General features: G+C 28.1%; 3 protein-coding genes across 3 annotated transcripts in view; 1 reads left to right on the top strand and 2 right to left on the bottom strand.

The window, feature by feature from the left end:
• Positions 1-3,378, bottom strand: part of LOC111620939 (coiled-coil domain-containing protein 77-like) — a 21,702-nt gene extending 18,324 nt beyond the window's left edge. The window contains exon 1 of the mRNA XM_023362963.1: positions 3,199-3,378. Coding sequence (XP_023218731.1) covers positions 3,199-3,378 — 180 coding nt within the window. The remainder of the gene's footprint in view (positions 1-3,198) is intronic.
• Positions 3,379-5,066: 1,688 nt separating this feature from the next.
• LOC111620940 lies at positions 5,067-7,889 on the bottom strand. Its single transcript, XM_023362964.1, has 5 exons — positions 7,672-7,889; positions 6,918-7,602; positions 5,768-5,848; positions 5,226-5,285; positions 5,067-5,144 (listed from the first exon to the last, which is right to left on the bottom strand). The coding sequence occupies exons 2-5, from the start codon at positions 7,431-7,433 to the stop codon at positions 5,067-5,069; spliced, it is 735 nt and encodes a 244-aa protein (XP_023218732.1). The 5' UTR covers positions 7,434-7,602; positions 7,672-7,889.
• A 3,738-nt stretch (positions 7,890-11,627) lies between these two features.
• LOC111620958 lies at positions 11,628-12,642 on the top strand. The gene is made up of 2 exons (XM_023362985.1): positions 11,628-11,845; positions 11,915-12,642. The coding sequence occupies exon 2, from the start codon at positions 12,084-12,086 to the stop codon at positions 12,624-12,626; it is 543 nt and encodes a 180-aa protein (XP_023218753.1). The 5' UTR covers positions 11,628-11,845; positions 11,915-12,083; the 3' UTR covers positions 12,627-12,642.
• Positions 12,643-15,304: the final 2,662 nt, after the last annotated feature.

The raw sequence follows: 15,304 nt of genomic DNA on the forward strand, positions 1-15,304 counted from the left end.
AAAAAAAAATTTGAATAAAACGAGGCTGAATTTATCACAAATTACACTTGATATATTGTAATATTTTTAAATAAATAAATAATTAATTTTTTGTGATTTTTTAATCAAATTATTAATCGATTTTATTTTACATTAAATATTTATTCAGCATTTGTAATTGGTTTATTTATAGTTTTAAAAAATATCAAAATAGCGTTGACGTCACGAGAAACGATTTCAGTAGGATTTAATTAACCGAAAATGGACTATCGAAAATTCTTGTCATCATCAATAGCTGTTAAATCTTCAGTGGCTTTGTGAATAGACTTCTAGAAAATCAATTCTTATTGTATATAAAATGCTTTCTCTGCTATTCAAATTAAAATGCTAATTTATTTTTGCCCAATGGGAAATTTAATATTTAACAGTTCGTCCTTCCTATTCGGGAAGTTATTAAAATTGTTTTGCGTAAAAATATGTTCATTTTAAAGAATAAACATATTTTTTCATGAATTTTTGAACATCGAAATGTAAAAAGATAAAATAAAATATCGAAATGGAAACAAATTTGCGTAAAATGTTATTTAAAATGAAAATTTGAATTAATTTCGAGAATGGAATAATATTATTTAAATAACACGTAAATTTCTATACAAATATTTAGAATAATGCTTTATTTATAAGGTTGTTCTTCATAATCGCTGTTTCAATTTGGTAAACACTAGTTTGTGTTCTTGGTAATGGTTGCAAGCGCGTCCAATGAGAAGTGTCGAATAAATCGATTATGACGCCATTGCTCTAATGAGATTGGTTTATATTTTACATGCCACAGGCTACCTGTGCAGTCGTGAAAGCAATATCACCTTACGCAACATGTAACAGTAACTGTTGCGATTGCCGAAGTTGCTAGAAAGTGCAACCGTATAAACATACAGCCGACACTTGGGATACGTTAATGGCTATTTCAACTTGGAACTTTAATTATAAAGACCCTGTATATAGTTTTGCTTGCGTCTAAACGTTTATCACGAGTAGAAAGAAGATGGCAAAACATACATATTACTATCTCGACTCTATTATACATAACAGAAGAAAAATATGAGAACAATTTTACATTTTTGGACATTGGGGACTTTAAAACGTCGAGAAGTGTAAAATACAGTATTCGGAGATCTTTGGATTTGTGTGGCGCACGATTTTGTTTACCCTATTTGAAACTTAATAATTCCAGTAACTTTTGTCGAAAATTTAACAACATCGATATCCCTAATGTGCAAGCATATCAGGGAGATTGACAGCTGCGTACCCAGGATCTGAACTAGAGGGGGGCAAATTGAATAATGAATATTGTGACTAGACTAGAGCCATCTGTGATGAAGTCTCAATCTCCCTACCCACTTCCTCGAAACTAATATGAACTGATACTAAATTGATACGTCTATGCAATGCAGAGCCGGCCCTACCATAGGGCGAAAAGAGCAGCCGCTCCAGGCGCTAAGTCCTAGGGGGCGCCTCAGTGGGAAAGAAAATTAAAGGGTATAAATTTGGGGGCAACCAAGGGAAGTGGCGTAGTGAGGGGGTGCATCAAGCACCGGGCGCCACTCGCAGAGGGGCGCCCAAATGGTCTCCAAGACAAACTATATGTGTTTCTGGAGGGGGCGCCAATAAAGTGCTGTGCCCCGTGCGCCAGTTATGTTCGCTACGCTACTGACCAAGGGGGCGCCATAATAGGATCTCGCTCCATCCTAAAACTTGCCTCGGGCCGGCACTGATGCTATGTGTCTGTGTGTCAATTACTACACTTTTATTTTTTTCTAGGGAGGAGCAACTGTCCTCTTTGTCCCTCGTTGGGTACGCCCTTGGAGATTGGAGATTGATGCTATTAAATTTTAGTAGTTAAAGATCGAGGGGGTCGCGGAACATATCTCGGGTCGGACTTAATCTTTTAACTAAACGAACTTTTCAAGTCTCCAAAAGTAAAACGTATCTTTTTAGCTGTTAAATAACTTCATTAGTATGATGAATTATAATGTCTGATTTTAGGTCTGCAGGAATGCCACTTCTGTCTTTACAAGTTTTGATAAAGAACATGCTGTCATGGAAGTAAACAAGGATGTGGAATTTATTGTAAAATTAATCAATCTGCTTCACATGTTTTGTTTTCGATATTACTTACCTCTAATTGTAAAAAAATGTAAAAAAAAACTTGCTCGAAAAATTTCCCATTCCTTTCTAAAAAAACTGGAAGTAGGTATGTAAATTACTAAAAATTTTAAAAAAATTATAACGAAAATAAAAATAAAACTAAAGCACTGTAATATCTTTTTCACCGTGTCTTTTCTTAAATATATAGCAGGACAAATAAGTTACTGCTTAAACTGAGAAAAATCATCCACTAGTTAGTTATACGTTCTTTCCAATCTTTAACTTCAAAATCTATTTTTCTTAATTTGCTTTCTACCTAAAACTTGTAAGAGAAAATTTTTTGTTCATTATATTAATCTCCTTGTTTATATTTGCACTTTTATACTTACATTAAACATTGATTCGATATTGCTCTGGGCAATATCGAATCAATGTTTAATGTGAAGTTTAAAAGATATCCACACGCGTTTTCCTCGATTCGTAGCCATATTGTTTACATTTCGCTAGCGCCACAACTGCAACAAAATGGCTGAGGACCCAGGATCAAATCCAGACGGGTCGAAAAATCCCCAAGAATTTTTCGAAAGGATTCATCTGGATATTTAGGGCCCCGTCCCTCACCACCCGGCAACCGCATTGTGGGCCTGGCCGAACCCATAATGGGCTTGTTGAAAGATGTCCTCTTAGTGCCCATAGGGCCGAAAGAAGAATAATAATAATAAACTGCCACAAATTGCGGTGGCAGTCATGGAAAAGTATACACTTGACCCACTTTTAGTCTGAATTCTAACCGCAGCGTTCCTAGTGAGCATAAATGACTGTAGGCATAAAATTCTGCTCGGCTCTCCAATCAGTATATTTAGTAACCATGGTTATATTTAGTGGCTTTAGAAAATAATCATAAAATTGAATAAGCCGGTTAGCATGTAATATTATTTAATCGCATACGTTGTAATTAAGTATTACATTATTCGACGATGATTTTAAAACTTTTATTTACACGTCTAATTGAAACATATTGGCTGTGTCGCTAGTAGTAAATAGAAGACAACGCTTGAAAATGGAATACGAAACTTTATCGTTTTTGGTATAGAGAGAAGTTATTTTAGACTTTATGATAGCAATAGTAGCAGCGAATGGAAATATTTCATTATCATCATCACTTTTACTATTCGTCTGTATTAATTCAAAGTTATTTTGACAAAATAAGCCATGTTTGACGAATTCCAACATGGCGCTGTTTGTTTCCGCCATGTTGTCGGTTGCCAGACGATCCTGTAAAAGCTCGTTAAGCAATGACTTTACTTTCAAATTTCGTTAAAATTTCTTTCTCCATAATATTGAGCATAATATTTAAATTAAATAATTAGCTAAATGTTGCTACAAAATTAGTTTACGGATTAAAATTTTTGTTCCAAATTCTACTTAAATTTTAAATTCGACATTTTTTAAACCGATGAAAAAGAAGGAACTACTTATTTATGAATATAAAATGTATGCTTATGCATTAATAATATATTTATGTACAGTTTATAAATGCTACTTTTGTATGATGCCCAGCAATTAATGTACTGTACAGTACTCATTTGTAATGAGGATGGTCGAAACAAATATTCATCGGATATTTTAAAACCCTGAAGTAATTTTACTACGTCAGTTTCTACGTCACGAGAAAACGCAAGAATGTGGGCAACAATAGATTTTTCAATTGTTACGCTTGCTTTGTTGAGTGGTATTTTCGAAGGCAAAAGAAGTTTTCGAGATTTTTTGCTTCATTTCTTGAGGAAAATTGCTTTGAATATAAATGTGAGTACTATTTTGATACACTATAAAATATACTGTACAAATATTTTTATAAAAATAGAATTACAGATGTAGAAACTTGTCGTTAGGTTCTTAATTAAAGTTCTTACACTTAACTAACGGCAAAGAACTAAAATAAGAAAGTTAATTTTAAGATAAATTTCCATATTTTAAACTGATTTGGAGTAGAATGTATTTTATTATGATATCTAAAGTAAATAATAATGAACATAAATCTGTGAAAAATATTCGCTTGATTATATGACCCAAATAATTTACGAGTTGTTTTTTTAGATGACGATGGATAAGTTTGTGGAAGATGCACATATGAATGCAGAGGTGGATACAGATGTAGCGTTGGAGTTGTCTGAGGAACAATTTGATCCTCCCGGTCTCGGCAAGATATTCCCAACAGATTATGATGATCGAGACGATTTCTTCAGTTGGGAGTTGGAAATTTATAGAGAAACAAATTATTTGGAAATTGTTCTCGATCTTGCCGAGGATTGTTTTGGCTACAACGATTCTAATTCGCAACTGGTTGATGGAAAGGATGTTTACTGTCGTTGCGATGAGTACGAAAATCGTTATGAATCGCGTGCTCGGAAAGTTGAGCTGCAAGCTCTCAACCATTATCTCAACAGGTAAGATTAATAAATATAAAAATCCTACGTATATACGTATTTGATAGGTATTTTTATCTCATTTCCTGTTATTGTTTCTAGAAATTCACAGTTGTTGTGTGAGGAGCATTTTGATCCTTTTGCCCTCAGTATGAAATTAGAAACAGATAATGACGATTGGAATGATTTCTTCGATTGGAACTTTAAAAATTACCAAGAAACAGATTATTTGGAAATCGTTCTCGATATTACTGAGGATTGTTTCAACGACAACGATTGTAATTTGCAACAGGTTTCTAAAACCGATGTTTGCTTTCCTAACGATGGAAACGAGAATAATCTTATAACCTGTGATGAGAAAGTTGAGCAGGAAGTTATTGAAGATCGTTTCAATAGGTATGGTTTTTATATTTATTTAATACGTATTTTTATCTCATGTTTTGTATTGTTTTTATATTACGGAAATGAAATAATTTTAATAATGTATTATAGAAAAACAAAAGATATTATTTATTATTAAAATGAATAATATTCACTANCCTCAGAAATTTCAATATTTTTTGTCAACTTAGTTGTACTTGTTGAAGGAATGAACTGTTTAAAAAGTTTTAAGTTATTTAAATTTTAAAAAACCTTAAGTCTATATATTTGTAAATGCATAGAACAATATCTAACCTTAGAAATCCTAGCACTTTTTCTACTTCTACTTGCTGAAGAATCAGGTTGTTTTGATAACTATTAAAAACAAAAATAAACTTCATAATTGTAAATTTTGATAAAAATATTTATTTATTACATAGAAATACAATTAATACTTTATAAAAAGCACCTTTTCCATCAGATTAATATTTAAATCTTACTCTATAATATTAAATTCCATTTATTTATTTGAATTCAACATATTGAGTGATTTATTAGTAATAAAATGCATCAGTTGAATCATTTAATTTTAGTTTATATCCATTTCATTCAAAATTAATGCATGTTCACTAAAATTGAATGCTACATTTTTAGTTCTGAACTCATTCATACACATGAAAAATACTTCAAAGAAATTTTTTTTTCACTTTACTTGTATGCAATTATTTAACTAAATTGAAAAAATAGTATTTATTAAATTCACATAATTTAATAAATACTCAGTACAGCTTTAACTAATTGATTTATTTTTATTACATCATCATCATAAAGAAAATAATAATTTATCATTTTTATACCTTTATTTCCTGACTATTTTTCTCTTTTTCAGATATTTTGGATACTTTCTTAGTTGCAGAGGAGTCAGTATCTTTAGATAACTTAAAATGAAAAAGTCAATCATGACATTTATTAGAAACTTATTATAACAATTCTTTGTTATTAATGTATAAAAGTCCATATTCAACATAGTATCAATAGATAAAATATAATTTCATTTTGTTTAAATAAATATTTCCTTAAAATTATAATGTAAAATACTATAAATTTTGTTAAGTAAAATTCTCGGTGAATAGTAATTTTATGTTCAAAATTAAAATTAAGAAATTTGTTGCAACTTTTGATAAGTCAGAGATGTTTTTCAATATTAGGGATGGGGAATGGTAGTCTCACCCCACAATATACATCATTACAGTGACTTTACAAATATACATCATGACTAAATTCTATATTTGATTACATTTGTAGGGTTTTAGGATTTGGAAGATGGTGGGGTGGGACAACCCCCTAAGACATCATTAAAATGAATTTTCATCAAAGTTAGTTATGTCCTGAAAGTTTCAGCCTTCTATCTTCATTAAAAGTGGATGAAACTTGAGTTAAAAGATTTGTGGACAAAGTGAAGTACAAATACAAAGCAAGTGAAATAAAAGTATTTAACTGAAAATATGTGGTCATTGATTTTTATCTATGAATATAAAATGTAACAAATTTAAATTTATAAAAGAGTTTTATTAAAGAATAAAAATTTCAAAGCATTGTATAATTCTGACATAACTAAAAATTTGTTTATTATGCAAAAGTTAATATTTCGACAAAATTTTTAAATTCTGATTGAAATTTTGATAAGAAATATAAAATATATTTCTTAATGGTTAAATTTTTTAGTTATCATGCGCATTCTATGGAGCATATTTCTGGATATTTAAGCTTTGAGCTTATGGATCATGACATTTCAATATTAAAAAAAGTTTTTAATATAAAATTATCAAAATCTATCATTTTAATATTACAACACAAATAAATTAATATATAATAAAATATAAATGTACTGTATGTAGATAATGTGTTCAATATTACTTTTATTTCTTAAACTTTTTAATAGAAATTACTTTCCTATTTACTATCTTTAATATTATTTAATTATATAAAATGATTTATATTGCTTACCTGTCTTTTTATAGTATCCAATGAAGATTTTTTTATTTGTATATCACTGTTTTCTTGGCTATCCTGTTCTAAGGAAGTAAATGCTTTTGAAATATTATTTAAATATTCTTTAATAGATACCAAACTTTCTTTTTGGTCATTCTGAAGCTTAAGCATTTTAATCTCTTGTTCAGAATTTTTCCTATTAACAGTTTTTGCTCCCTCACTAATATCATTAATTTGTTCTATTAATGATGTCAAATTATTTTTTAATTGTTCACAATATTTTTGAAGTATATGCTTTTTACAAAGACTAAGTGTTTTATTACTGAGATCCAAACTATTATTACAGAGTTCCTTTTGTAATTCTACCTGTTCAATACACTTTATAAGCTGTTCTTTAATAATTTTCATTTCTTCAGGAAGAGGAATTGTAAACTGATTTAGAATTTCTTTTAATTTGTTAATTTCATCTAATAAATAAGTTTGTTGATTATGTCCTTGTAATTCATGTTTTACAGCTGACAATTCTTCCATAAGAGAAGCTTTTTCTCTTTGTTTTTTAATATTTATTTTAATATTATTAATTTCATCAATTAACTGTGCTCTCTCAAGGGACCAATCTGTCTCAGTATTCCAAACTGACTTCCTGAAGTTGACGTAATCACGTGTCGTTAATTGTAATAATTCGGTTGTTTGTTTCAATCTATATTTCAAAATTATTATTAATTAAAAAAAAAATATATAACAACATAATACAATACAAACCACAGACCTATCAGTAAGATATTTAATATGTTCAGAATCTCTCAATCTTTGAACTTCTGCTTCTTGTTTTATAATATTACAATCATTTGTTAGTGCATCTACTTGTTCATGAAAAAGAGCTTCTCTTTCTTCTAATTGTACTCGAAGAGCTTCAATCTGAATGAAAATGAAATTAATAATGTAATTTGTAAGTATAAATAAGTATAATCAAATAAATTTTGTTAAAAAATGGTATTAAAACATATAATTCAAAAAGTACAGTCAAATCTTGATATAGTATTCTCCTAAGTAGCACTGCCTTCAAAGTACCAATGAATATTTGCAAACACAATCATCTCCATATATATTAAAAAGAGAATTCTTCAGCTCAATTTTGTATTGTAAATGACAACAAATTATGCATGTGGCTTATAGACTTTGTGTCTATTAATTAAATTAAAATTTGTGTGTAGAGCTCATTATTACATATAAATCTTAATGTTTGCAGTCTTTCAATTTAGCACCGTACTCAATTTAGTGTCAGTTTCAGAGACAAACAATTAATGACACTAAATCAGAATTTGACTATGTTTAAACCTCTTTTATTGAGTAATAGCTCCATGGAGTATGTTGTTATATTAATTAGGATTAAAGATATCCTAATGGCATTAAATTATAGATGATTGGATCTTAAAAGTCAAAAATTATATATCTATTCTTCATAATTTATTTTAGATCCAAAAATATTCATTAATTAAAGATATACAACAAAGACACATTCTTTCAAAAATTCTGTGAAACTAGTCAATAAAATGCTAGTTCTCTATATTTCGATACAAATTATTATTTTATTTAAAAATAATCTGTGCAAAAATGTCTTTCCTGATATTAAGAGGTGACATTTTAATTTCTTGCTATTTGATTATTTGTTATCATAATTTTCACTTTTATTTTTAAAAACCACACCAAAAGAAAATATGAAAAGTTATAAATCATTACAGTTTATAATTTATACTGTAACATAATTATTGTTTTAGACTAGCAACTCATAATTTGAAGAAAATTCATCAAATCAGCATATGCTTTAAGGTTTAGAGATAAAATTTAAATAATATTTGAGTTACATAAAATACATATATACAGAAGAATCTACTTATTGTAATCAAAGACAGTATTATAAGTGGTTAATATAATCATTATTAGTAAGTCCCAAAACACTTATAAAACTTGCTTATTGGAATCAGATTATCATTATCTTAAAGTGAATAGACATTTTTTTAAATGTCTTTTTGCATTATCAGTCTAAAGATAAATAATAATGATTATATATTATCAGCTGTATCATTCATAACTAACATAACATGTTCAATATTTAAAGTATCAGTCATAACTAATACTTTAAATGTTGAACGTGTAATATTTTCATTATTTTTTGTTCACAGTACATCAGTAGTTTAAATTTCTGCTTTTTTTTCAATTATATACTAGCTGTTAAATATGGTATTGCAAAAAAACAGCAGGCAAACGAACTTGGATGAATTACTATTAATTCATTAATTATAATTATACTAATAATAATTAATAAATCTTCAAATATGTATATATATTTTTTAAATTCTTTTTTTAACCTATCTTTTTAATGTCAGAATTTCCATTAAGTGTAGTTTTATTCATTTACTCCACTTAATGTTATCAGTTAGTTATTATTGTTCTCAGTATAGGAAAGTTCCAAAGTAATTACGGTTAACAGATGCTATTATAACTGTAAATAGAATTATTTCCTATATTACATTCATCATTTTTGATAAATATTCTTCCTGAATATTAAGCCAAATCTTGAAATTCCTACAGAAAATCAAAATTATTAGCTTAGAAATTAAAATGTTGATATTCTTTTGTTCTATATATACACAGTAAGTTTAAAAATTATACACTTTTGCTAATGAGTTATCATAAAAATATTTTTTATGCTACCTTAAAAAATATGAATATCAAAATACAAGCAGATATGCTGATTGAACCTTACAACTTCACTTGATCATTTCATTATCATCAACCAATATAAATTTGGCATAAACCAAAAATTTTGCTTCTAGAAAGAATAGAAAGTATTCAAGTATACTTTCTATTCTTTCTAGAAGCAAAATTTTTGGTTTATGCCAAATTTATATTGGTTGATGATAATGAAATGATCAAGTGAAGTTGTAAGGTTCAATCAGCATATCTGCTTGTATTTTGATATTCATATTTTTTAAGGTAGCATAAAAAATATTTTTATGATAACTCATTAGCAAAAGTGTATAATTTTTAAACTTACTGTGTATATATAGAACAAAAGAATATCAACATTTTAATTTCTAAGCTAATAATTTTGATTTTCTGTAGGAATTTCAAGATTTGGCTTAATATTCAGGAAGAATATTTATCAAAAATGATGAATGTAATATAGGAAATAATTCTATTTACAGTTATAATAGCATCTGTTAACCGTAATTACTTTGGAACTTTCCTATACTGAGAACAATAATAACTAACTGATAACATTAAGTGGAGTAAATGAATAAAACTACACTTAATGGAAATTCTGACATTAAAAAGATAGGTTAAAAAAAGAATTTAAAAAATATATATACATATTTGAAGATTTATTAATTATTATTAGTATAATTATAATTAATGAATTAATAGTAATTCATCCAAGTTCGTTTGCCTGCTGTTTTTTTGCAATACCATATTTAACAGCTAGTATATAATTGAAAAAAAAGCAGAAATTTAAACTACTGATGTACTGTGAACAAAAAATAATGAAAATATTACACGTTCAACATTTAAAGTATTAGTTATGACTGATACTTTAAATATTGAACATGTTATGTTAGTTATGAATGATACAGCTGATAATATATAATCATTATTATTTATCTTTAGACTGATAATGCAAAAAGACATTTAAAAAAATGTCTATTCACTTTAAGATAATGATAATCTGATTCCAATAAGCAAGTTTTATAAGTGTTTTGGGACTTACTAATAATGATTATATTAACCACTTATAATACTGTCTTTGATTACAATAAGTAGATTCTTCTGTATATATGTATTTTATGTAACTCAAATATTATTTAAATTTTATCTCTAAACCTTAAAGCATATGCTGATTTGATGAATTTTCTTCAAATTATGAGTTGCTAGTCTAAAACAATAATTATGTTACAGTATAAATTATAAACTGTAATGATTTATAACTTTTCATATTTTCTTTTGGTGTGGTTTTTAAAAATAAAAGTGAAAATTATGATAACAAATAATCAAATAGCAAGAAATTAAAATGTCACCTCTTAATATCAGGAAAGACATTTTTGCACAGATTATTTTTAAATAAAATAATAATTTGTATCGAAATATAGAGAACTAGCATTTTATTGACTAGTTTCACAGAATTTTTGAAAGAATGTGTCTTTGTTGTATATCTTTAATTAATGAATATTTTTGGATCTAAAATAAATTATGAAGAATAGATATATAATTTTTGACTTTTAAGATCCAATCATCTATAATTTAATGCCATTAGGATATCTTTAATCCTAATTAATATAACAACATACTCCATGGAGCTATTACTCAATAAAAGAGGTTTAAACATAGTCAAATTCTGATTTAGTGTCATTAATTGTTTGTCTCTGAAACTGACACTAAATTGAGTACGGTGCTAAATTGAAAGACTGCAAACATTAAGATTTATATGTAATAATGAGCTCTACACACAAATTTTAATTTAATTAATAGACACAAAGTCTATAAGCCACATGCATAATTTGTTGTCATTTACAATACAAAATTGAGCTGAAGAATTCTCTTTTTAATATATATGGAGATGATTGTGTTTGCAAATATTCATTGGTACTTTGAAGGCAGTGCTACTTAGGAGAATACTATATCAAGATTTGACTGTACTTTTTGAATTATATGTTTTAATACCATTTTTTAACAAAATTTATTTGATTATACTTATTTATACTTACAAATTACATTATTAATTTCATTTTCATTCAGATTGAAGCTCTTCGAGTACAATTAGAAGAAAGAGAAGCTCTTTTTCATGAACAAGTAGATGCACTAACAAATGATTGTAATATTATAAAACAAGAAGCAGAAGTTCAAAGATTGAGAGATTCTGAACATATTAAATATCTTACTGATAGGTCTGTGGTTTGTATTGTATTATGTTGTTATATATTTTTTTTTTAATTAATAATAATTTTGAAATATAGATTGAAACAAACAACCGAATTATTACAATTAACGACACGTGATTACGTCAACTTCAGGAAGTCAGTTTGGAATACTGAGACAGATTGGTCCCTTGAGAGAGCACAGTTAATTGATGAAATTAATAATATTAAAATAAATATTAAAAAACAAAGAGAAAAAGCTTCTCTTATGGAAGAATTGTCAGCTGTAAAACATGAATTACAAGGACATAATCAACAAACTTATTTATTAGATGAAATTAACAAATTAAAAGAAATTCTAAATCAGTTTACAATTCCTCTTCCTGAAGAAATGAAAATTATTAAAGAACAGCTTATAAAGTGTATTGAACAGGTAGAATTACAAAAGGAACTCTGTAATAATAGTTTGGATCTCAGTAATAAAACACTTAGTCTTTGTAAAAAGCATATACTTCAAAAATATTGTGAACAATTAAAAAATAATTTGACATCATTAATAGAACAAATTAATGATATTAGTGAGGGAGCAAAAACTGTTAATAGGAAAAATTCTGAACAAGAGATTAAAATGCTTAAGCTTCAGAATGACCAAAAAGAAAGTTTGGTATCTATTAAAGAATATTTAAATAATATTTCAAAAGCATTTACTTCCTTAGAACAGGATAGCCAAGAAAACAGTGATATACAAATAAAAAAATCTTCATTGGATACTATAAAAAGACAGGTAAGCAATATAAATCATTTTATATAATTAAATAATATTAAAGATAGTAAATAGGAAAGTAATTTCTATTAAAAAGTTTAAGAAATAAAAGTAATATTGAACACATTATCTACATACAGTACATTTATATTTTATTATATATTAATTTATTTGTGTTGTAATATTAAAATGATAGATTTTGATAATTTTATATTAAAAACTTTTTTTAATATTGAAATGTCATGATCCATAAGCTCAAAGCTTAAATATCCAGAAATATGCTCCATAGAATGCGCATGATAACTAAAAAATTTAACCATTAAGAAATATATTTTATATTTCTTATCAAAATTTCAATCAGAATTTAAAAATTTTGTCGAAATATTAACTTTTGCATAATAAACAAATTTTTAGTTATGTCAGAATTATACAATGCTTTGAAATTTTTATTCTTTAATAAAACTCTTTTATAAATTTAAATTTGTTACATTTTATATTCATAGATAAAAATCAATGACCACATATTTTCAGTTAAATACTTTTATTTCACTTGCTTTGTATTTGTACTTCACTTTGTCCACAAATCTTGTAACTCAAGTTTCATCCACTTTTAATGAAGATAGAAGGCTGAAACTTTCAGGACATAACTAACTTTGATGAAAATTCATTTTAATGATGTCTTAGGGGGTTGTCCCACCCCACCATCTTCCAAATCCTAAAACCCTACAAATGTAATCAAATATAGAATTTAGTCATGATGTATATTTGTAAAGTCACTGTAATGATGTATATTGTGGGGTGAGACTACCATTCCCCATCCCTAATATTGAAAAACATCTCTGACTTATCAAAAGTTGCAACAAATTTCTTAATTTTAATTTTGAACATAAAATTACTATTCACCGAGAATTTTACTTAACAAAATTTATAGTATTTTACATTATAATTTTAAGGAAATATTTATTTAAACAAAATGAAATTATATTTTATCTATTGATACTATGTTGNATTTGTGGTTATTATAAACAGTAAGAAAACTGGACTTGTTTGCATTTGAAACAAATTTAATAAATAAAGTACTTTACTTTAGCTATGATTTACAAAAGAAATGGCTTGATTACTGTAACAGGCATATCCATATATATTTGAAAGTACTACTGAAAAATTTTACTTGCATCCAGCATTTGACAGACACTGCTCGGTTAGGCATACAAATTTTTTTCTGCTTTGTACATTGCTCAGTCAACAATATGCAAATGAAGGGAACTATAATATCTTGTGTATACTCTGCATTGTTCAAAATGTGAAGAATGGAAAAATAGAGGCTAAGGCTGAAATACACTGTCAGATCCTCCAGAAACAACAAAATAGAACAGCTGTATGGCACATTGCTCAGGAATTGTGTTTGAACAAGTTTTCAGTCAGAATTTTCCTCAGTCACTATGAAGAAACTGGCTCTATTGTGTATGGATGTAGTAATGACAAATCATCAAGGACTATTGTCATGAAAGATCAAAGTTTGCATCAGCTTGTCATGAAATATTGACCTGGTATATTTGTGAAACCTGCCGAAGTCTGAAACTAATGAATAGGCTGACCTGTATCTCGACAAACCACTAGCAACAAATTATAAGACGTCAGTTACTATTCGTACAAGAATAAGCAAAAGTTATGTTGATGCCAGTTCAGAAAAAGAAGTGGTTTTCATGGGCTAGAGACCACCTGTCTTGGATGGAAACTCAATGGCAGAGGATGATTTGGTCTAACAGGTTGCCCTTTCCAATCCTACATGAAAATATCAGACATAGAGTCATCAGCTGGCCAAACGAAAGACTCACTCAAAAGCATACATAAATAGGGTTCCCCTTTTCCTCCGCCTTTTACTCAAAAGACTTAATTCTAGAAACACTACTCTCATCACAAATCAACCAAGCAATCCTAATCACAACATTAATCTCCTTTGGACTAACAACAACTTTGAAAATTTGATTTCCTGAAGCAGGAAATCAAGTTTCCAAGCACAGTACAAGTGTAGGGGTGTTTTGGGTATTCTGGCATTGGTGATTTGGTTCCATATGATGAAATGGTCAATGTGCAATGCTACCAGGCAATTCTGAAAATGCATTTACTGCCTTCCATAGCCTATCTTTAGCCACAGGGAGATGTGATTTTTGACTTTGCCAAGCTGCGTACTGTGTACTCCACTAATGCTTGGCTATCCAAATTCACCCGATATGAACCCAATTGAGGATTTTTGGCATGTCCTCAAGAAAGAGGTGCAAAAATGCAAGCCAAAACAAAAGATCATATGAAGACAATTTTTCAGGAAGCATGAACTAACATTCCATAAGATCTTTGTCGTGCCTACATCACATCACTGCTTAGGTGAGTTGCTGATGTATACACTGCAAAGAAATGGTAATTGTATGTTAATGCTGTATGCACATAAATTTATTACCTGCAATTTTTGGAAGAGTAATACTTTCAGGCTTATATGATGAAAAAGAGAGAGATCCAGATTTTTTAGCATTTACATTAACCAGGATTTAAAACTACCGGGATTCCGATTACAGTGGTACCTCAGGATACGAAATTAATCCGTTCCGAAACTGAGATCGTATCATGAAAATGTCGTAAGGTGGATCATCTTTTCCCATACGATTACATGTAAAACCAAATAATTCGTTCTAACGCGAAAAACATACTCAAATTAAAGCCAAGTAATA

Source organism: Centruroides sculpturatus, unplaced genomic scaffold, assembly GCF_000671375.1.
Source record: "Centruroides sculpturatus isolate CEXI.00-Female unplaced genomic scaffold, Cexi_2.0 scaffold252, whole genome shotgun sequence".
NCBI classification, from domain to species: Eukaryota; Metazoa; Arthropoda; class Arachnida; order Scorpiones; family Buthidae; genus Centruroides; species Centruroides sculpturatus.

Coding starts and splice junctions, on each gene's coding strand:
- LOC111620958 (XM_023362985.1), top strand. CDS start 12,084: ATGGAAGAATTGTCAGCTGTAAAACATGAATTACAAGGACATAATCAA.